Source organism: Xiphophorus couchianus, chromosome 19 (assembly GCF_001444195.1).
Source record: "Xiphophorus couchianus chromosome 19, X_couchianus-1.0, whole genome shotgun sequence".
Taxonomy (NCBI): domain Eukaryota; kingdom Metazoa; phylum Chordata; class Actinopteri; order Cyprinodontiformes; family Poeciliidae; genus Xiphophorus; species Xiphophorus couchianus.
Window position 1 is genome coordinate 13,998,434 of NC_040246.1, and position 22,933 is coordinate 14,021,366.

At 38.7% G+C, this 22,933-nt stretch overlaps 1 protein-coding gene across 6 annotated transcripts; it reads right to left on the minus strand.

The window, feature by feature from the left end:
* Positions 1 to 6: 6 nt before the first annotated feature.
* cep170ba (centrosomal protein 170Ba) lies at positions 7 to 21,352 on the minus strand. Of its 6 annotated transcripts, none has more exons than XM_028000557.1 (19): positions 21,128 to 21,352; positions 19,354 to 19,491; positions 17,733 to 17,822; positions 15,891 to 15,969; positions 15,207 to 15,265; positions 14,848 to 15,004; positions 11,924 to 12,052; positions 9,530 to 10,024; positions 8,604 to 9,451; positions 8,271 to 8,429; positions 7,432 to 7,570; positions 5,735 to 7,339; positions 4,784 to 5,030; positions 4,087 to 4,192; positions 3,280 to 3,402; positions 3,108 to 3,196; positions 2,007 to 2,100; positions 1,853 to 1,904; positions 7 to 1,770 (listed from the first exon to the last, which is right to left on the minus strand). In XM_028000557.1, exons 2-19 carry the CDS (start codon positions 19,456 to 19,458, stop codon positions 1,538 to 1,540), a joined length of 4,809 nt encoding a protein of 1,602 aa, XP_027856358.1. In that variant the 5' UTR covers positions 19,459 to 19,491; positions 21,128 to 21,352; the 3' UTR covers positions 7 to 1,537. The 6 variants fall into 6 exon arrangements, with proteins under 6 accessions (XP_027856358.1, XP_027856357.1, XP_027856359.1 ...); XM_028000556.1 differs by having other exon boundaries at positions 8,277 to 8,429; positions 8,589 to 9,451; XM_028000558.1 differs by having other exon boundaries at positions 4,784 to 4,925; positions 8,589 to 9,451.
* Between the last annotated feature and the right edge of the window lie 1,581 nt (positions 21,353 to 22,933).

Below are 22,933 nucleotides of genomic sequence, written 5' to 3' on the forward strand. Positions count from 1 at the left end.
GCCAGAAAGATTTGGTGATTAAATTTATTTGAAATAACAAAAAAATCATTAAATAACTTATACAAAGAATAACACATCAAAAAGTACCAGTAAATTACAACCAAATTATCTAGGATGGGAAAAAGAAACTCAATTTGACACAAGATTCATTTTCTCTGAAACACTTGAGGGCAAGGGGCACGAGAACAAGACATAGACTCTTCTCCATAAAGAGGAAGCAGCAGATGATTCAGAAACAAAAACCCAACAGTAAATGCTTTTTTTGTTTGAATTTGTAAACAACTCTTCTACTGGCTGCATGAAATATGAGCCCACACAGCTGTACAGCACTTTAGTTTCTTCCCAGTTACAGTCAGTGACACATAGTGCATTGAGGAAAACATACATTTTCCTTAAAATGTGTAAAATAATGAATGAGGGAAAACATTCTACATTGGTGCAAAATGGCAAGATTGAGAGGTGATTTGTGGGACGTACAGATATGTTCAGACATCTAAACACTCAGCTTAATCATGGCTTATAGTTATGTAGAAATTTTTCAACATGAATGCTAAAATTGCTCAATGGTGAACTAAATAGATAGGGGTGGACAGACGATTTGATTTAGACAAACAAGAAATTACAGTTTTTTTGATAATAATCTTTGGCCAAATCAGTTTTTGAGAGAAAAACAATCATAAGTTTTAACTGCTGCCTTTTTTCCTAAAGCAGGAATGTTTAAAAAACAGGCTGCTTCTATAATCACCACTTGCTTTGTTCAGCGAGGTGGTTTAACTGTAGTGGAGTTAGCTCCTCCTCCCATTCAGATTGCACATTCCTGATGGATTTCCACCCTCGGTTGCAAGAAATAGCTTTAAGCTCCCGAATAAAGAGAAGACGACCAAAGAAAAAACACACCTGGTTGTCTTTAAGCAGCTGTGTAAAACAACATTCAACAGTCTGGCACAGGAGGCTGCGAAGTCTCTCCAAAATTCCTGCAGTGTCATTCAAATAACACAACTTATAAATAGCTTTTATAATCCTAAACAAATGTAGTCTAAGGAAAGGAATGTGGCACAAAAAGAAACACTGGGAAAAAATACATAAAAAAAGAAATGTAATGCAGCTCTGACGACACCAATACAATAATATTTGAAAGTTTAATTAAAAAAATATGATTTGCAGCTAAATATAAATGCATAGATTTCCCTGAAATGATTGTACTCAGGCCAATTCTCAATTAAACTACATAGTTATATGTTTTTAAAATCATATGTATATTAAGGTACTTTATTGGCAAATATAGAGAACAATCTGTAACACAGAATTAAGTATAACAATACGAGGTGAGATTTATTGAAATGTCAAGGTACTTCCTTAAATCACCACCTCATGTGGATCCTCCTAAAAACTACACTTCAAAACATTGTGAGCTCACCACAACTTTATAAATCCACTCTCACTTCCTCTCAGTCAGGTTTCACTTGCACACAGCTGCTCCTGACCAGATGCAGCAGAAGTTGATCAACGTGATCAACGTTTCTGTAGTCAGCAGACTTCAGACTAAATATCCCTGTCGCAGGTCATCTGGGGTCACAGCAGCCCTCCTGACGCTCTCACTGGGCCTCGGCCCCCCGCCGCGTTTGGAGACGGAGTGGACCGTCCTCCAGTCCCGTGAGGACGAAGTTCTGGATGGCTGAACTTCAGTGGAAGAAGAGGAGGCGGCATCAGTAGCGGGGGGTGTCTTGGTAGCTTCACATGTTCCACTGGGGTCCATGACTGCGTTAATAACTGAAATAAGAAAAAAGAAAAAAAAATTAAATATTTGTACTAAAATTTCTTAAGATTTAAGAAACGAGATTTAGACACGCACCCTCAAGTTGGACCTGAACCCTCCTAAGTTCTTTCAAAATAGACACCATTTCCTGAAAAACAGACATCTTACTAAGCTGAAGCGAACACTTTGAACCAACAAAAATTAGCAAAACTGGAAATGAAAAAAAAATAATAATAATAATAATACTAACCTTGTTGGAAATTCTGCCAACAGTAATGTCAGTGTCAGAATCAATTCGAGCCTCAATGTCCTCAGAGATATCCAATCTGTCCTGGAACAGAACCCTAAATATGATGATAAAGAGCAACGGTCAAAAAGCTGCTGTTTAGGGTTATTCTGAATTTATGTGACCAAAATAGTATTGGCAAAATCTGTATTGTGTTACAGGCTCAGAAATAAACTATAGTGTGCTAGATATTACATTTAAATTATGACATGTTATGGAAAATATTCATTGCCAGCCTCTGCTCCAAACTCAACACCTTCAACTTTGGAAGAAATCTGCTGCTGCTAAATCCCCTCCAGAGAAAAATCTTATGGTTAGAAGAAACAAATGTTGAGCCATTTGGCCAAAAATAGTACTTGAGGCACCGAGGAGAAGTTTTCAAACCTAAGATAATTGTGTCAACTGGCATAGAACTGTGGTGGTAGCATCATGCTAAGGGCATGTTTCACTGCTAGTGGTATTGGTGTGTTGCAAAAAAATGATGGAAAAAAATAATGAAGACAGAACTCCTTTAAATTCTCATACTTCACCACAGAGCAACAGATAAATCGTAGAAACTTGAGTCACAACTGGGAGTTCCCAAATGACGATAACCCCTACCACATCAAATAAGGATAAAAGTGGCTACCATTAAGATTGTGGATAAGCTATGACTTCACACAATTAAAAGATTCATGGTCTATGTTTAAAAGCAGAATTAGTCCCAGAAATTTGCTGATGGCTGAAAAACATGCAGCTAAGAGAGAAATAGAAGAGCAGATAAAAGCAAGTATTTAATTAACTGTGCATCGTATTATTAATTGATAGTTGTATATTGTTCTACCATGCAAAAAAGAGTCACTTGTATACATCCGTGAGGATCTAAAATTAAAAAGGCTTTCATGCCCAATAAGTAAGCAGAGTTTTCAAATTTGCTGTCAGGAAGATGGTTTCATTCATTTCTCTCTTATCCAAGAGCCATGTAGGCCAAGTACCTCATTTTAATTACGCAAGATTCTATATTCAATGCAAACATTAAGTTCAAGTCAGATTAAGAATGCAGAGAGTCTTTTCTTCAGATCTTACTTGATCTTCTCAGCGAGTTGCTCTGTGTTTTCTCTAATGGCTGCTGTGACTTGATACACAGGATTCAACGTCAAGCTATCCACACTGACCTACAGAGAAGGAAAGATACAGTCACTCAGAGCAAAAGGCTTAAAAAGCCCAAGATGAAAGGCAGCTCATCATTATGTCAAACCTCTTTTCTGTTTTGAGCAGATTGTCTGGAGCTCTGCTCAAGGGCGCCTGATCCCCGGTCAGAGTCTCTGTTTGGTGCAGAACTTTGTTGGTGGCTTACCTCAGGTTCTGAGACACAAGGGACCTTATGGAGAGCAATAAAAGTTTGTAAGCAAGTTTCACTGGTAAGACAAATCAATAGACTAAACCCGAGGCCCATTGAGAAGCAGTGATTCAGTTCAGTTATGCAACTACACCAGTTGTTACGGATGTGCCGATCAATCCACTTTTCCAACTTTTCTTTGTCTATAAATTGATCACTAAATGGCATGTTTATTGATACTGAAAACAACCTAAACAAAAATGTTACACATGAATCTGATCATTTAAAAAAAAATGTAATATGCTGGTCAGATCTCAAAGAAAACTAGATAATTTTACTGGCTGCTCAACCCGATCGTTGCATTACTGAGATTTTATTAGACCATATTCATTTATTTTCTCCCCCTTGCTTTAAAATTGCCTCATATGTGTATGAAATAGTCAGGAAAAATGGAAAAAAAAAAAAAAAACAAATAAAAAGAGGTAAAAAAAAATCTCCACACTTAAAAAGTTTAATTTATAGATATGTAAAGTTATTCAAATTAGGGAAAGACTTCAAAGAGTTATGAAAGCAATGATGTTTGAATCTTCACATTTGTAAACTACAGATTAAACCATAACACACATAAAAACATTTTTCACTGCATCATATTAAAAACTGGACAACAGCTAGTGCAGTTTATAACGCAAAAAAGTTTAAAGTCAGTGTGCTGCACATGTGTTGTACCTGTTTATTGCTCTCCGCTTCAGGTGTTTGTGCTTCACCTTCTCCTGCTACATCATGGATCTCTCTGGCTAAAATAGCCAAGTCTTTGGCCAAGTCTTGACTCAACCTTACATTTAGAAATACAGGGAAAAAAATCAGAGTAGTCATGTCATAAAATAAGTGGGGAGAAGTTCATAGTGTTTTTGAAGGAAAATTGACCTTATAGTCAGTGGAAAAGATAAGATGTCTGAGATGAAGCTGTTATCTGCACAGCCGCCAAAGCAATTATACTGTTTTCTTTAATGTTCTCAACCCATTTTGTGAAAGTGTAGGACAATCTGTTGTTATACAGCTCAATTTAAATATCTTTGGCTCCATAATAAAAGTATGGAGATATTTATTTTACCGTAAAGGTAAACTGAAAACTGCTCTGCTGCCAAGGCCAAATAGTTCATGTAAATGTAGGTGTTTCATATCAAACCAGAGTATAGTTCAATATCCAGGTACATTTATGTCGGTCTCTATAATATTGGTCAGCTACAGATTTACAAAATATGCCTACAGTTTAATTACATTTTGAAAAAGAAAATATCGGTCAATGTGTGAATTTCTGCATTTTTCTCCAGCTTTATCATGCATAAGTGTAGTTTTAAAGAATTAAAAAAAGCATTTCTGTTTGGTTTAAAGTTGCAAGTTTTGGGTTTGCTATATTTCCTACCGAGCAATCTCAGCACTGTGATTGGTCCAATTATGGAAAGCTTCTCCTTCATGGCTCTCCTCCTCGGAGTTTCTGCTGCGGGGTTTCGGGTACTGGGCAATCACTGGTTGGGGTCGAGGCTGACTGCGTGGACCATGAGAAGCTGAGGAAGGTTGGGAGCGTTTGTGTTTAAGATTGCTCCAGTTTGATTCATACTCTTCATCTGAGGTAGAGGTATAGTCAGAGCCCTTGTGTCGCCTCCTAGAGCCTTGCCGTTGTGAGTTGGTTAGAGTTATCCAAAACAAGGACAGAGAAGTGGGGAAAAGGAGAGAAACGAGAGTGCAATGAAGGAATACCTTTGGAAAACACACCACCATGTCTTTCAGAGACGAGTCACCAAAATATTTCCCAGAGCAAGAGACAGAAAAGATGCTGCGGAAGTCTTCATCTCCACATCTACTAATTTAGTGACTTTCTAAGGTGCCCAAATTGTGCTTAACCAAAAACTTCCACAGTTGCTGAAAACCCATTAGTGAAAACTCTTACATATCCCAAGAAACCTTTAATTTAATATAGTTCAGAACAAGAATGGCAACATGGCTGAAATGCTTGAACAACTGTATGCATTAATTTTAAGTAACACTATATAATAACCCAGAGCAGATAAGAAATGAATGTTTAATTAATACTTTGCAGTTAGTGTTTTAGATGTTAGTAAAATGCCCAAAACAGTTCTCATCAGAGATGCCTTTTCACTAGCATAAATAACAAATGAATATATAAGGTTGCTGCACATTTTTTATGAAATATTTTTCATCCAAAAGCGGATCAGTTAGTAATATTTAGATTAGGTTATATAAATATAACATTTAATTTACATATGAATATAGAAAAACGATAAATTTACTCTGCTTTGAGTAGAGACAAAATTCTCCTGTTTAACACGACCGTATATGACTGTAGTCTACTTACTTGCTGTGCTGCTGGTATATTTGGCACTGCTCGAGCGTGTGCGAGTAACCGGGGTTTTGTTGAGTGCTGGCTTCTGTGGCCTTTCTGTAGGTTTTGGTCCGGGAGTAGAGATCCGTTGACTGGAGCTGCCGCTCTGATCTGTGCTGCGGGTGGAAAAGTTTGTGTTCCTGCTTGTCCACTGGGGGGCGGAAGAAGCTTCTGAGTCACTGGGTGCATTGAATGAACCCGCACGCCTACGAGGCATGGCCAGCATATCCAGTCTAGAGAGCTTCTTGGCATCCTGAGGTTGCTTTGTGGAGGACTCTTGCGCTAATCTCTCAGTTTCTGTACCTTCGTTGTCAGAGGACTCTCCCAGGCGAGCTCGTCGGAGCATGGAGGCCCTGGTGGGTCTTGGGGCCGACAAGCTGTTGGCACGGCTTAACACCTGAGACACTTTGGAGGACTTGCCATCCTCCTTCTGAAGAGGCACCGTGTATTTGTAGTGGGTTTGGTTGTTGCTGCTTTCCTGGTCGGAGTAAGGTAAGCTGGGAGGATCATCGCTCAGGTCTGTTGAGCCGCGTTTGCCCACACTCAGTCCAACATGCCTCCTGATGGGTTCCGGCTTGTTTCCACCATTTAAACCATAAGAGCGTTGCTTTTCAGTATGATTATTTGTCTCTTGATTAGGATTAGTAATCTTGTCTCTATGAAGGTTACCAGATGATGCTTTTTTAATAAATGTGTGTGTTTTGATTTTATTGCTGTGCTGGCTGACAGTGCTGGAAGTATCCACATCAGAGTCTCCCGACAGAGAGTCCATTATGGGTGACGGAGTAGTCACTGGTGGTCCTGTTTGGAGTTTGGCCTCCAGAACAGCCAGAACATCCTCCGTCTGTTTGAGGTAAGTATGAGTGTCCTGACTCCCGCTCCCCTGGAATAACCCGGCACCCAGCTCTCTCTGAACTGGCAGACTAGAAATGTTTGGCAGTCTGGGATTACTGGGCCTCTCCTTGGTGAAGCTCTCCTGTCTGATCAAAGGTGGACCTGCAACTTCTTTACCTTCTGGACTCTCTGTCCTCTGGTCCAATGTGGGAGCAGAAGCAATGTGCTTCATGTTAGAGTTCTGAATGCCTTTCTGCTTAGTTAGAGTGGCTGATGAGATGATTCTAGAAACAGACTTCCTCTCAGCCTTAGGAGTGCTAATTTTAAAGCCTCCTCGCTGCGAACTGGACTCTTCCTCTGACCCAATATAAAAAGATGTGGACTTAAAAGGAACCCTAAGTTTGTCTTCATTTTGCTTGTCTTCTGCATCAAACAGCTGCCTCCTACTCTGCTCTACAATGGATCCATCATCTGATTTGCTGGCATCACTAAGGCTGTCAGGCTCCACGTCATCCTGTACACTTAACCTATGAACATTGTCATCAGGCGTTGGGGTTGTTGAGGTAGTTTCCTCTAAATCGAATGTTGTGCTGGGGTTGTAATGAACATGGATGCTGGGAGTCGGAATGTCACTCTTGTCTCTGTGCGGTACAGGTGGAAGAATGCGTCTAGACTTTGGACTATCTGCATCCGAATGGTCCTGATGTTGACTGACTGTGTTCTTCTGAATGATTGTACCCCGGGCTGTAGCGAACACAAATATTAAATATCGTTCATATTCATCTGTGTGCCTCATTGTCATTTCAAATAGACTAATTTCTCTTCAGGTGGCTTACCCCCTCCTGATGGCTCCATCTGGGTCAACATGTCAAAGAGGCCAGATGAAGGTCCAGATTCTGTGTAGCTGTCTGCCAAGCTGGCCCAGCGAGACATCCACTTAGGAGCCCCTTGTACCATGGCACCTGCTGGCTGAACCTGTGTAAAAACACACAACTTATCCAATATGTTTAAATATTACAATATCCGCAGTTACAATAAAACACACCAGGAGAATTAATGTGTTAGATATGTGTCACAACAGCTACAAAATAAGTAAAAATTTGGTTAAAACGAGAAAAACCAAAACAGAACCAGAGTACCCAGAGCCTCAAGCAAAGACAATAAAAGGAAACAGAAGAGAAACACCTATAAGAGAGTATGGATCAAGAAGCCAAATCAAGACCTCATTGTAAATTAATTTCTTGGACATAGAGATGCACTGAGAAATCAGGTGGTGACTGAAATTAAACCGTTTTACACTTTCTCTTAAGGATCTAAAATCTGACCTATTTCTTTAAATCAAGAAAAGAGCCATATCCAACTGCTGGGAGGTTGTCCCAACAACATTATTCCTTACATCAGCTGTGACAGAGCTGAAAACTTAATATTAGCCATATTCAGTACCAGAAAGGTGTTTAGACAAATATTCTTCTACCAGGAAAACAGCAATTTACATGATTGTAATGCCATGTTTACAGAGGCTGCACTATTGGAAAAGTTCAGAAAATAACAAGAAGCTGAATATTTTTTTATATTTTATAAAATCTGTTCCAGTGCATCTCTATTGAAAATATTGATAAGATTTAATGAATCAAATGTTTTCAATCCCAATTAAAGCCAAAGCAGATGAAGTTACCTTTACCAGACTATGTCCCTGCTCTGGAGCTGGAATACCCTCACCACAGCTATTCTGCCTATACTCCTCCCTGCCCTGATCAGTAACAGGCCTAAATGCAGAGGATGCTTCTGCTTCAGCCTGGCTCATTTGCTCTGGGCTCTCAACAACACCAAACACCTGTCAGGAACAAAGCATTGCAAGGATGAAGATGAAGTTGCAAACATTTCAAGCTCACATAAGATGCTGGTGAAGAATAAAGAGAGGATACTTCAATTCAAGCAACATGTGGTGAACTTTAGCTATGAAGAACTTTTCTGTGCCATGGAAAATAAGTACGATGGAGAAACTTGCCTGGCCAATCTTGCTGCGTGCCTCTTCCAGCTCCTTATCTTGAACATCTGCTTCAATAGTGTAAGTTCCAGCATCACTCAGACTGTCGTCCTCCTCATTTCTGGGGCTTCTGACTTCCACATTTTGAGCAGGCATGACAGAGGTTCTTAAGGGAGCAGGTGGGTGAATAGGGGAGGACGTCTGTGGGTGGAGATGTCCTTCAGATGGAGAGGGGCTCACCTGGCTCTGTTCAGACAGTGAAACAACTCCTTGAGCTGCTTTAGAAGGAGATTTTTCTTTCTGCTTGAGTAATTCAGCATTAAACTCCTTCGCAAGCTTGGACCTCCGACCGACGCTGCTAAAGGGTCTTACAGAAACAGAAGAAGAGCGAGAGGAAAAGCTGGTACTGATCCTTTCGTCTGTCTTTTCCCGTCGTAGAGAGCCAGCTCTTTGAAACCCTGAAGAATCTGAGCCTTTCAGTGGAATAGTGAAACGCTGGGTTGGCGGAGTGGTGAAGGAAGAAGATGAGACATTTCTCTCTGTATTTGGGCTTGAGCTCTTTTGCTCCTGCTGGATCCGGAGGTTTGAGGGCTCAGGTGGGCCGGCGGTATGTGTGAAAGACTGAGAGCGCTTCTTTCTTGAGTTATCGTCAAAGAACTCGATGACGAAGGCTTGTTTTGCTTCTGCTTTGCCATGAATGGGAAGAGACTGGGATTCTGGTGGAGAGGAAGACAGAGGTTCCTCTGACCCTGGAGAAGTCATTGAGGTTTTAGGTGAACTGTGCAACACATATTGGGATTCGGATTGTAGGGGCTCATTTGCGTTGACTGGCTCAGATTCACCAGGAGATTCGTTCTCATAGCAGTTTGCTGTGGACAGACAGAAATGCTTAAGCAAGACAATTATCATTCAATATCAAATTTAACAGAAGTTTATAGAGGACGTACCATCCCTTATTTTTGGATCTGATGAGTGACTATTTGTGGTGTACATATTTTCACCCTTTGACTTTCTCCTCATCATGCTTGCATTGCTTTGGACCAGCCAATCAGCTACTTTGCTCTCTGCTGACATCACCTCTGTAGGAGTGGAAGGGGCCTCGGGGGAGGTTTGCTTACGCTGCTGGCGAAGGGCAAACTTGGTCACATGGTCTTTGATCTTCAGTTTACCTGGACTGCATTCATCAAACTCAATGGTGAAAGAGGCATGGCTCTGGACCACCGGAGGCGTGGGCATGGAGGGGACAAACTGTGTGGGATCTGAGGTATCCTTTGTCGGCACCTCGTGAACCTGTGAGTCTGGGCTTTTTGCAGGTTTCTCCAGGAATTCCTTTGTTGGGATCTCAAAGTAGCTGGGCTCTCGACGGAAGGAGAACATGGCCTTGGCCTGAGTGTCTGACTGAGAACGGTTCACCTCATGTCTTGGGTCATCTTTAGCAGGCTCTGTTGCAAAAAAGGGATAAAAAGACAAAGTGATAAATCTGTCTATGTTACTTGGACAAACTGAGAGGAAAAAACTTTAAAGAGAATAGAAATAAAAGTTAAATTTAACCTTTTTATTTGGAATGAGTGTGGATGCATTCCTAAAATAACAATTCAACCTGAATATATGTATGGCTGAAAAACATATCACAACATAAGCGTTTCATATTAGTCGATATCAATAATTATTGACTGTTTTTTGTTTTAAATATCATAAGTACTCCCATACTGATGGTGTGACTTTTTCTGTTTTATCCACAGTTTTCACTCCATGCTGTTCTTATTTTAAAGCAGTTGTGAGGCACAATGGCAAAACCTGAAACTGCTGCTGTGTAAGTTACTCACCAGGTTATTGCTAGGTAACCAAAGAGTGACTGAGTTGATGCCACCAACCTTACTTAGCTGGCAGTGAGAGTTTGAATAGCTAGAGCCTTTTCTTTGCTTACATCTCCCAGAATGCCATATGATTCCAAATCGGAGTTCAGTGAAATTATTGAACATTCTATCAGATGTGTTACCTTTTGATATTGATTACGTGTCTATCTCAATATGTATTGTTATTCATTTATTGTCCAGTCCTACCTAAACCAAACATTTAAATTACCTTGTAACTGTTAATCAATGAACCAAATACCAAATGATCCAGCTGTTAATATGAGAAAACAAAATCAATCAGCTGGTCTTAGTTCCTGGTTAGACACTGCCAAATATCACTTCAGGAGCTCAGAGTCCACAGCAGGTTAGCTGAGCGGTACTAATCCGCCTCACTCTGGGCAACACGAGGGGAACAATGACCCTTTCCCCCCTTCACCAGCTTAAAGGGTCATAATCCATCACGAGGCGAGCAGGCAGTCAGTGCCCATCGCCATGGCAAACACCTCCTAACTATCAGCCAGCAACATGCCCGAGGCTTAAAAGCATCCACCTCTCAGTGACAAGCACTGAGCATCACATGGCACCAACTCATATCTGTGAGAACACAGTATATGCAGTGGATATTAAAATAAAAAAAAAAACAGAGTTAATTAAACTGTTAAAATATAAGGTTATTGAGATGTAAAACAACAGCAGCACAATTCTTTTAAAAACTACTTTTAATGACAAATTTATCTTTTACAATTCAACTGTTTCCAAATCGTAAGTCTTTTTTTCATTTTAGTTTTCTTGTGAGAATTAACTTTATTAAATCATATCTCACCATAGATTGTTAAATATCTGCTCAATGCATGTAAAAAAGTCATCACTATGACCAAACAATTAATGGACATTAAAGCACACCCTGAAAAGTTACTTTTTGGAAGTACAAGGTTTTTATCCAACACAATGTTAAAAATAAAAAAGCTGCCATTACCTACAAAGTTAAACTTTCCTAGTTAGATTTCACCAAATAGGAGAAATAAATGTTAAATATATAAACAGTTGGACGGAATCATATGTAAACAGTCATTCATAATTGCAGAAACAATGGACATTTCTCCCAAAAATTGGTAAAAAAAAAAAAAAGGCCAGGAATAAACTGGTTAAGGAGGCTACAGAGAGGACAACAGCAGCACTGAAGGAACTGCTGAGACTGGTCATGTTCTAAATGTGAAATCAGTCTCTAATATTCTTAATAGGTCTGAACTAAGAAGCATGGTAAATCAGAAGCCATTATGTACCATGAAACATCCATATCTGGATAAAATGTATCAAAAACTTGTAGAAGACAGTGCCATTAAACCAACCTTAAGTTTTGGACCACAATTCCAAGCAGTTTATTTAGTATAAAGCAACACTTTATTTCTGACCCAAAACCTTCAGATATCTACTATACAGATCAGTTCTATGTTCACTGTACAAACATAGAATGCATTCTCTGACCTGAAGCCTCATCTTCTGGCATTTTTCCACCTCTGTTCTGCTTTGTGTTGGCTTGTTCCTCATCTTCCCCCCACCAGGAAGGTTGGCCATATAGAGGAGTGGGCTTAGATATTGGAGAATCTGTAGGAGCTGGAAGAAAAATCATGTATACTCAGACTCAGTACATATGCCCGAGTATGTAATCAGGCATAGAAACCAGCACAGGAGAACAAAAGAAATTTGTTCTTTATTTTTTTTATTATGAGAGAAACTAAAATCTGTATTGAGAAACTATAAGAATTGCAGCACTACACTTCTTGCAGCACTTAGTTTTGTTACACATTCCCATGACTTAAAGTGGTTAAACTGCTGTACCAGTGGTATCATGCAGACCACCTAATCTAATCCATCTCATGAGATGACAGCGTAGTTAATCCTAATCTTCCATGAAAAGAAAAAAAAATACAGAACATAAAAACATAATAAATCAAGCCACCTTGTAGACACAGACACTCGAATCCATGCAGTTTAAACTTATTATTGCAGTACAAAGAAGAGTTTTCCTGCTTTGGTGTTGCCATGTAACCTGGCACACTTCCACTCACATTCCAGCATGCCCATAATGGATTAATCAGATAATCTAAGAGCTGCTTTTTTGGCATGATAGATAGGACCAAACAGGCTGTTTAGAGGTTTAATATGGCTCCACAAACACAGGCATTAGAAACACTTTACCACTGTTGCCTTAGATACATGCAATAAGATGTAAACACAGTGACAAGAGAAGAACAGGGGCATGTTACCAATTCCTTTCCTCTTACTCAGTTCTTTTGTTTTAGCTCAAGAAAACATGCACAAGCACAGCAAAGTGCCCTCTGCTGAGTTATGATGAGATTGTTAAAGAAAATTATTTAGGAAAGAAGAAAATAAATGTATAAAGCACATCTTTAAACATAAACATGAGACGCTTTTATGTCAAAATTCCATACTTTTCCAGACTCAAGTTTCCAGAGTTCTCAGTCCCTTTCAAACCTCTTTTTAAAATGTATTAATCCAAAACATTCCTATGTATTCTTTGTAAAACTATTTCTACTTTCAATAAGGAAGGTACAAAAATCAGAACGAAGAAAGGGACGAAGGAAAGACAAATGTACTTAAAAGGTTAGATGGATCAACAGATAGACAAGTGATGGAACGGATGGCTGGACCTATTAATGACTGAATAAAATATTGATGGACAGAAGTATAGATGGACAAAGAGTTGATTGGACAGATGGATACACAAAATGATGGATGGAAAAAGGGAGGGATGGACAAAAGGGCAGATGGAAGATGGACAAAAATATGGACGATGGATAGATTGATAGAGGGAGGCATGGACAGATGGACAAACAGATGGCCAGACAAATAAATGGATGGATGTGCAGAAAGATGGACAGAAAGATGGATGGATTGTCAGAAGGATGGTTGCATACTTTAAGATAGAATAAAGTCTGAAAAGAAATTTTCAATACTCTGTGTTCTCTGTGCTTTCTAGACCTGAAAAAACAACATACAAATAACATAATTTTTCAAAGAGCAAACTCAGCTACTCCTAAATAGATGGTTTTCTAAAATTAAAGTTTATTGCATCAGAGTACGCTCAGGATATCTCATGCTCTTTCTCTTAAACACTAAACTGCCCCAAACCATTTTTATGGTAAAGTAGGCCTGACTGAACCACAAACACTGTACAGCTGGAGCGTCCTGCCCTGAAGCAGCTGGAGGTTTGGATCCCCTCCACATCCTGCAAGCAAAAAAGGAGTACCAACACGCTGAAGAAAAAATACAATAGCTCTTTCAGTAGCGGAGAAAGCCAGATTAACACATTCAATTCACACTAGGAAAAAAAGTGTAGGGTAACTTCATTTGAAGAGAATGAGTTTGCATAAAAGTCAACAGAGATATGAAAAGCAGGTTTCATGCTAAAGAGGCCTTTCTACACATGCTCCCACACAAACACACTGTCTATCAACAAAAGTAGAAGCTATGTTGCTACTGCAACTTTAGCTTTAGCTTCTCAGGCGAGCTTTGAAATAGCATCCTTATCTTAATGTGTCAGTACACACAGAAAGACAGGTGAAGGCTAGTTTGGTTATTCGTCTTTTGAGAGCTGGTTCACAACAGCAAAATAAACAGCTGACTGCAGTCTGTAACTGTATGTGAACCAACAAACTTAATGGTGAAAAAGTTCAGAGTTTGAAATGACTTGTTTCTAGAAGAGCATGAGGCTCCAGTAGAAAAAAAAAGCTATTTTAAGCATAAGTGGAAGTTTTTCCCACCACATTCAAAGGGCGTACAGCTAAATAAACCACAGCTGCAATAGTTGAGTCAGTGTGAATGAGTCTCATTCACAAAGTGCTTCCACTGAGCAGACAGTTGTCTCACTGTTCCCCTTATCTCAACACTGTAAAACAGGAATAAACGAGTAAATCTAAGAGCAGAACGTGAGAGAGTTCAAATATAGGCTTTCACCTCCAGATCTTCCACAACAACAAGAACCAGTCATCTCTGCTGGCACCCCAACTCTAGTTAGCAGCCAGGCATGTCTGAGAGAGATGAGGACGCTTGTGCTTAACTCCAAACTCACTCATCCTGTCAGGCTGGGGATGTCAAGATCAATTCTTTTGCAGACACCACAGGATTGTCGCTTCAGCCTCTCTCTTAACATGCCATCCTAATCTCACACCAGGGAAGCTCTTAATAAAAAAAGCCTCCACTGCTCTATCAGGGGATCTCTAACCAAAGCTGACCGTCACATGGAGGCTCACTAAGCCTTCCTCTTTCCTTGTGTTAGAACAGGACATCCAAATCCACTTAAGGTAGAACTGTTCTACTCAATAGCACATGGGTTTGGTTTAGGCAAACTGCTTTCCCACAAGCATATATCTGCTGTTATTGTTTACCTGTGAGTGACTGAGCCTTACGCTCAGACTTTTCCTGCAGTTTGACATTAGAAACAGCATCCTTGTTCTTCTCCGAGCTCTCAAGTTTCTGTTTTTCCTTTGACTTGGCTTCCAGAGCTTTTATGCTGAGCTGCAGCTGGCTGGTGTACTTCTCATGCTGCAAAAACAGACAACAGGCAGGCAGGATATGAGAAACGTCTGGCTAACAATCAGCACAGATGTGAACTGCTCTTAAATATAAGGAAGGATATCCAACAGGAACTAGCTTAATTTAAACACGTAGAACCAAGTGAATACATTGAGCATTTTCAGTAGACCACTCAAAGACAGACAAGAGACAGGATGTCAGTATTTCTTACTTTCAGAGCTTCCTCTGGGACCTTGTGTTGACTCTTCTCCAAGATATACACATGGACATGTGCAGAGCAAGTTAAAGTACTCAAATTTTTTTACCAATGCAACAGTTTATAATCTAGAGAAGCAGATACAACCAACTAACTCCAAACTTGCTGCCTAAATTTAGCTTGATATCCCAAGAGCAGAAGATTCTGCCCAATGGCAGCCAGCCAGTGATTTATAGAAAAACAGTTGGAACTTTTGATAAATTAAAAATAAAAAAGACAATATGAACATATTGATCACAACGGATTGCTATAGATTAGATCATTAAAAGAATGAAAATACCTTGACTGAATTAGTTCTGACTAGTTCATTCTAGTTTGCTCACTGAGAACACATACTGTGTTCTGAACAAACACATTTAAATCCATCTTCTCTTTCCATTATCTTTACTAAATTTACCCACTAATGAGTATCCTGAGTGTCAAAGGGTGCTTCAACTTTTGGCCATAATCAAAAAGTTTTGAATGTACTGCATTAATCCCCCCCCAGAGAATTAATCCATAGGAAGAAGGAAAAAAACATTAAACTCATAGTAACTACAGAGGAAACCCTATAACAATTATAAGGCACACTCAGTCAGGATTAACCCAACAGCAGCAGAATGTGAGCCACCTGTGAATGAAATTAATGAAAAAGGATATCATAACCGAAGCGAATAACGTCGGACAACTTCAGGGTGATGTAAGTCTGGTCCGGGATCCTCAAGTCATTCACAAACGTCTGCAAGACAAAAATCAATGCATTTTATAGTGACTCACAAAAATATTTAGAAATTTTTTCACAGTTCAGTTTCTTAAAACTTTAAGACAATTTTATTGGAAGAAAAACTCATTTCTGGCTGCATTTGTGTAAAAAACCTTTACACAAATGCAAATCTGATAAATGTTTAGTCTATGTGTTCAGCTCCCTTAACTCAGATACCCACAATATAAAACCCAATGCTAACAAGTTCCACAAGAAAGTCATCTAAATAGAATCCACTTATGTGGGCTACAAGTAGAAACACTGAGTGTGGAAGAAAACTAACGCATCATTAACGCATCAGGTTTTATCCTCACAATAAAACATAATGGAAGCATCATACTGAGGTGATGATCGGCAGAGATGGGGTGAAATGAAAAGTCGTTCATAAGATGCTTTTGATAAAAAGATTTTTGCCTTTTTGTCAGAATATGTTATCTTGGATTTATGTTGACTTAGTAAGCTTATTTAAAGGTTTATTGTTGGTATTAACCAGAAAACAGTCACTGGATACTGTTTACAGGCTTCGTTGCAACACACACAGACTGCATAACACCTGCATGTGTTCTCATGTTGCTACAGTATCGTAGGTCCAGCCCTAACCTGAATGGAGCAAGTGCATGCACATTTTCTGCTGCATAAATGCAGCTATGTTGTTACAACACTTAAAAAACTAATTCAGGCTCAGATTCGTTTACTTTTTCACCCCATGGCTGTCTGACTGGGTATTTCCAAATCAGACTGTGGTGCATGTTATGAACTGGACTGGACCAGTTCAGATGGTGAAAGAGGGTGGGACTAAAACTATGCAAAAGATAGCTTACTTGTTTTGATGTAGTAGCTTAAAAAGTCAGATAATTATTAACAGACTTAATATTGTCCATCAACGGGTGGTGATCAGAATCAAAAAAATGATCATTTTTAAGACTGGTAAAGCAGTTGCTCCACTTGCTCAATGAGGCGCTCACGCTTCCGTATAAATGACTGACACAAAGGCAACACCACACTTATCATTTTTATTTGGAAAACATGTTAAAAACCAAACAACTTTGTGTTGGTCAGCTGCATAAAATCCAAATAAAAAAGTAGCAAGTGGTTGTGAAAAAGTTAAAGACTTATGAAAATATATATCATATACACACATCATTTTTATAATGAATATGTGATAACTCAGATGAACTGCCCGCTTGTTCCATGCAATCTAGTCCTGAAAGTGTTTTTTTCTCACTAGAATTAATCCACTATAAGATGGGATTATATTACACAACAGCAACCCTCTCTACAATTCCATACTGGTGAGATGAAAATAAAGACACAACTGACTGATCTCTCTTGGTTTTCTGTCTCAAGTAAGCATGGAAGAAAAGGATTCTAGTGTTTCTGATCAGATCCCAAAATCTGGAGGAACAAGTAAAACACGGCCCACAAAGAGCAGATTTTGTTCTGTGACTAAATGCATGTTAGTGGATTTCAGTTACAGGTCTCCACACTGTTCTACTGTAATTCATTTCGTCTGCAGTTACTGAGATCACACGAAACACTCAGTGACAACAATGACCAGTTTCTCCCAATGACCAACTCTGGATTTGAGTGGGATAATGGTGCAGTGTAGTGGCAGCATAGCGGTAACGGGAGAAGGACACAGAGTAACAAACAATGATGCCCTGGCTCCAGGACATGCCAATTTGCTGGTTTTCACTTTTCTAACAGCCGTCTGTGGTGCTCAGGATGGAGTAACTCACCCCATTCAAGCTGCCAAGGTCCTTCACCATGTGCTCGTCTCGGTTTTGGTCATAGTTGATCACAGCATGCTGTTTGTCCACGCTGCGAGACTGCAAGAGAAAAGTAAGAAACAAAGTACAACTTAAATAGTGGCCCAAGCATTGAGAAAAACTGAGAAATGTGTAGCTGAATTAATAATTTAGGAACTTCAAAAGGAAAAGAGATTAAAAGCAATACTGAATGGTACACCTACTGACAATCAGCAGTGCATTAATATAAATTTAATAAATAAAAATGTTATTAAATTAGGTTCCTGTATGGACTCAGGGACAGATAAAAAAATCCTGTTCAAGACCAAATTTTGACAGAGCATCAGCAAAGTTCAACTAGGATGCAAAGAAACAGGTGAACACATAGAGCCAGAAATACAATGGAATGGTGTAGATCAAAGTATATCCAAGTGTTAGCATGGCCCATGTAAGGACAAGCAAACTGAGAATTTGTGGCAAAACTAAAGTAAATCTAAAGTTGATCCTCTTCATGTATCAAACTAGTTTTACAGATAACAACAGAGCAAAGACCTGCCTCCCTTTATTTTACACAGACCTAGCACATTACTGATCTGACTCAGTCTTTTCTGCTCATTAGCATCCTGGGCCTCTCTGTCAAAGAAAAAGGAAAAACTGTGACTGATTGTCAAATTAATTTGCCAAATTAGCACTGTCCTCAAATGGACCGTTGGCAGTTTTGTTGTGAATAATGTTGGACTCACAGAGAACAACTATTCAGATGCTTCTGTTAGAGTCTTAAAGTTTTTAGCTGGCTTGTAAACACTGCCCTGCTCACTCCGATGGGTTTATCAGCTGCTTTGCACTCTTGATTAGTTTACCTGTGAGGGATAACAAGAAAAATACAGTCTTAAATCAATGGCTCAAAGCTTCACTTTGCTCCCATTATCAGAATGAGAAAGTCTGAACTTTGACAAATAATAAAAACATTACTGAAGTGGAAACAAAGTAGATGTCAGGATTATTGTTAGAAAGGAATGCCCAGACAGATAGAAATCAAACAGCCCGGCCCTAAATAATGCTATTTAAAACAACTTCACATAAGGGGAATTTTTGTTTTTCATGCAAAACAGGAATCTCATCTTTCAGAAAAGCCACAAAAAACAATAGATTTTAAACTATTTGGGCCACAAACTGGTTGCAGCAGGTCAGTTTCAAATGAGAAATAGAAAAGGCATGCATTGGTGTAGACTGTAAGAAGCTGTGGGGGCGTTTCTGCTTGCACCACTGACTAAACGTGGATCAGCGTAACATTTAAATCTAAGAAACGTTTGTGGTTTAGCAGGGCATTTCTGTGCTCAACACACCAAATAATTGTACAAACTGGCTTAGAAAGTGCATTCCTCTTTTACTGCTCTAAATACAGATTGAGAAGGAAATTATCATGCAAAGACCACAAGTAAGTGTGGAAAAGAAACAACACAGAGGAATGACATAGCTGCATTTCAAATGGGAGCCTAGGGGAGCTTAGAGTCAGACATTATTAAGGAGGACTCAGAACATTTCTTAACCTTGGTTTACATATTGAACGATTGTCAGCTGAACTTTACTTCATAGCAGCATTTTGACTCACCTGCAACATCAGCTCACATTCTTCTCGGCCAACAAAGATCATTTCCCGGGGCAGCCGGTGGCGTGTACCCGAGCTGCTGACCAGGAACCATGATGTGACGCTCATGTTGGGGCCACGTGTCAGGATCTTTTTGGCATCCTGGAAACAAAACATACAACATATCCATCAATTTTATATTCAGGCTTATCCTAAATACATTGAAAGTACTTAATCTTTCAATGGATAATTTACCACTCACCTTTCGCTCATGTTAAGGTAACTGTTCTGAAAAGTTAGCTACAAGCTGTTAACTTCCCAGCTGCAGGCTGACTACTTGAGCAGATAGCCTGACTAATGAAGTAGCTTCATTAGTCTACTTCATGATAGACTAATCATGAAGTAGTCTATCATGAAGTGTCTTAATATACTTGTCTTAATAAAGAGCAGAAGAGCAAAAAATTGACAATATTCTGCACAACAACCATATCATTTGTCAACCACTACCAGATTTAGTTCTATTTATTCTATATCTGTATAAGTCTATACAGCAAACTAAAATAACTAATACATAATATATCTAATATTCTTGTAACAGATATGTTACACTCAGCAGATCTGCAGCAATTGTTTTCGAATCAAACAACAAGTAAAGGAATTAAGGATGAAACACTGTTCTTACATACTTGTCAAAAAGTCCTTAGTTTATTTTTATTAAACTTGGGAAAAAAAGTAAATAAAACATGCTGTCAGTCGATGCATTTACTGACCATGAACAATTTTAGTTTTGAGCAGAATATTTGCCAATTCCAGTGTCTTTCTGAGTTTGATTGTTGAAAGTTCAATACTAAAAAAAAAAAAAATATGTAAATAATTAGTTGAATGTTTTTCTGGGACTTGGAATCACTTTTTTGTACAGGTTTAAAAGTAAATAAAACATCGATTAGCCAGAATTTCCTCTTTAAAAATACTAAAACCATCTACTGTTTGAAATCTACAAACATGGTATTGGTATCATTCAAAGAGTATTATTGCATTTACGTTTTATTATATGCGATTGTTTCTCCATATGAATAATGGATTGTGTTGGGTTATCATAAAGAGAATGTTTGCAAAAAAAGACAGGTGTGGCTGAGATTAATGTCAAATTAATCTAAGCTGGTTTAACCAACCATTTCTTGTCAGCTGGTGTTTCCATTTGAGACAATGTAATGTTTATAAGGATAAACACAACATATTATCTATTTCTTTAATTTGCTTTTTTTTGTATAACTTCACCTCTTCCTATTTAACACAACGGAGTATCAGCCCAGAATTAGAGCTCTTAACCCACGCCTTATCTTAAGTAATCTATCCAATAAAGGCCACAAGTCACTTAGTGGCAGACATTTTTAAAGACATTATTTAAGAAACTGACATTTTAAAGTCAACACATTTCATAATGGGGTTTAATCTAATCGACTGAGATATAAATACATTTTAACTTACAACACGCTAGTAAACATGTCAATTGAATCTCAATCTATGAACCTTAGCTAACAACTTGAAACTTTCAGTGGAGACTTTACTTCCTGTAACATTACTAAGCTAAATATTATTGACAAAATTACCCGTAAATATTTATTTATTCTCAAGTGTAAACGTGTGTATTTTCTCGTAAGAGACAACCCAGCTGTTTGAAATGCCCCTAGCTGGTGTTCGTTGCTGGTATTGTTTAGCTAACGCTTGTCAACTTCTTTATACCGCAACAAGCTTTCTCTCCAATGATTTTTTTTCCCCAACAGGAGTACAGACTCACCTTAAACGCCTTTTCTGTTTTACGCCTTAGTGAAGCCAGTGTTTTAACGTCGTAACGTCAATGAAACTCGACGACCGACATGAAACCAACAGGTGACTCGGGCCAGGTAATGTCCAACACACCCTCTTCCTCCTTTTGGGAATGACAACCGAACTAAAATCCTCCAAACGCCTCCAGCGTCTAGTCCCAACACGGTGACGACAGCGTCCCATCAAACGGGTTTAATCTGACAGGAGAGAAAAGACAGAGGTCTCACTCTGACTGAATTCCGCGCGCGGCAAAACGAATAGCCACGCCCCCTGTGGTACGCCTTGTTAAAATGCCAAACTTTTCCACTTCAGTGTGATACCAATTTAAGGGAGAATATTTCCGCCATTAGAAAGAATCAATTTGCAAATGTTTTGAAACTTATGAAGATGAGCTTCAGTCTCACACTTGAAATTCAAGATTTGACTTTCAGCATTATATGGCATTCAGAATCAAAATAATTACATTCAAATTAATTATGAGTTCTGACTACAAAGTTTCGAGATACGGCCTAGGTTTTAAGTTATAATGCCAAAACGTTTTTCAATAACTTTATTTATTGAAAAACATTTGAAAATATCACAAATTATTAACTGGTCATTTAAATCTTTACAGAAACTGATACATTTATATAATCGCTTACTTAACTCAGATTAGAATGACAGAAGCCTCACCCCACCCCCCAAAAAGGGTGGGGTGAAACTTCTCACCCCGCCCTCAAAAAAGAAAAACAAACAAACAAAAAATAAATAAATAAATAAAATAAATCGAAATACCCTTGGGTGGTAATCAGAAGAAGAAACTCTGAAATCCCACTTAGTGAGGCATAGCTACGATAGACGATCTACGGACTTGCCAAGAGCACTTTTTGTGTTTTTATCTAAATTCTAATTTAAAGTATGGGGAAATGTTCAATATGATTAACAACAGCCTAAGATATCGCGAAAGTTGTCGTTTCTTTTACAAGGCTGTAAATGAATTTGCAGAATAAAAGAATACTTTGATTGAACTGGAAATGTAGTCATTTAATCATGCTCTAAAATAAACTCACAGTATATGTATTAAAAGCCACAAGCTTAATCTTTGTTGTTGTTGTTGTTGTTTTTTTGTCTGAGAAATTTTGGTTTATCTGAGACAAAATTGAAACTTCATTTTGAGTAAATCAGGGTTAAGAGGCTGAGTTCCCTCGACAGCCTTTAGGCCGCTAGATGGAGCTGTAGTCCCAAAGAATAAAGAATCACCAATGGTCGACCTGCATGTATTTTTGTTGGAAACTGTTGCTAATCACGATTCTGCACCGATACCTTTAGCCAATATACATAAAAATGTGTTTCTTCATTTTTGAGGGATTTGCCAACTAAGTATAAATTACTTTATCTAGCATTAAAGTAAACTCCAATAACTGTTGTTCTGCTTGGTTTAATGTTCAAATCAATCTTGTCTTTGGTATAAAGAAGGGCTCTGTATATTAAGTTCGTCAGACCGGTTTTTTAATTGCTTTCTCTTGAGCAGATAACTCCTCACGCCCACATAGCAAAACCTACTGTTTTACAAATTGATTAGTTTCACTATGAACTAATGCCTTTTGTTTAAGAATAACATCTTTTTTTCGAAGCACATATTTTGTTCAATGAATTTTGAGCTTGTTATGAAGTGCACTGCCAAGCCTTGTGAAGCTGCAGCCATCCTGCTGAGGTGTTTATGAAAGACACTGAACCAGTTCCTGGCCTGCAGCTGATCACGCACATTCACTGCTGCAACATCAGGAATTTAAGTGCA

What these genes read in the sequence shown, in the direction of transcription:
- cep170ba (XM_028000555.1), bottom strand. Translation starts at nt 19,458, where the DNA reads ATGAGCGTCACATCATGGTTCCTGGTCAGCAGCTCGGGTACACGCCAC. An exon ending in CGTTATTCGCTTCGGTTATG is followed by an intron (nt 15,266 to 15,890) that starts ATATCCTTTTTC and finishes CTTGCTCTGCAC; the next exon opens with ATGTCCATGTGTATATCTTG. An exon ending in AAGCGGAGAGCAATAAACAG is followed by an intron (nt 3,403 to 4,086) that starts GTACAACACATG and finishes GCTCTCCATAAG; the next exon opens with GTCCCTTGTGTCTCAGAACC.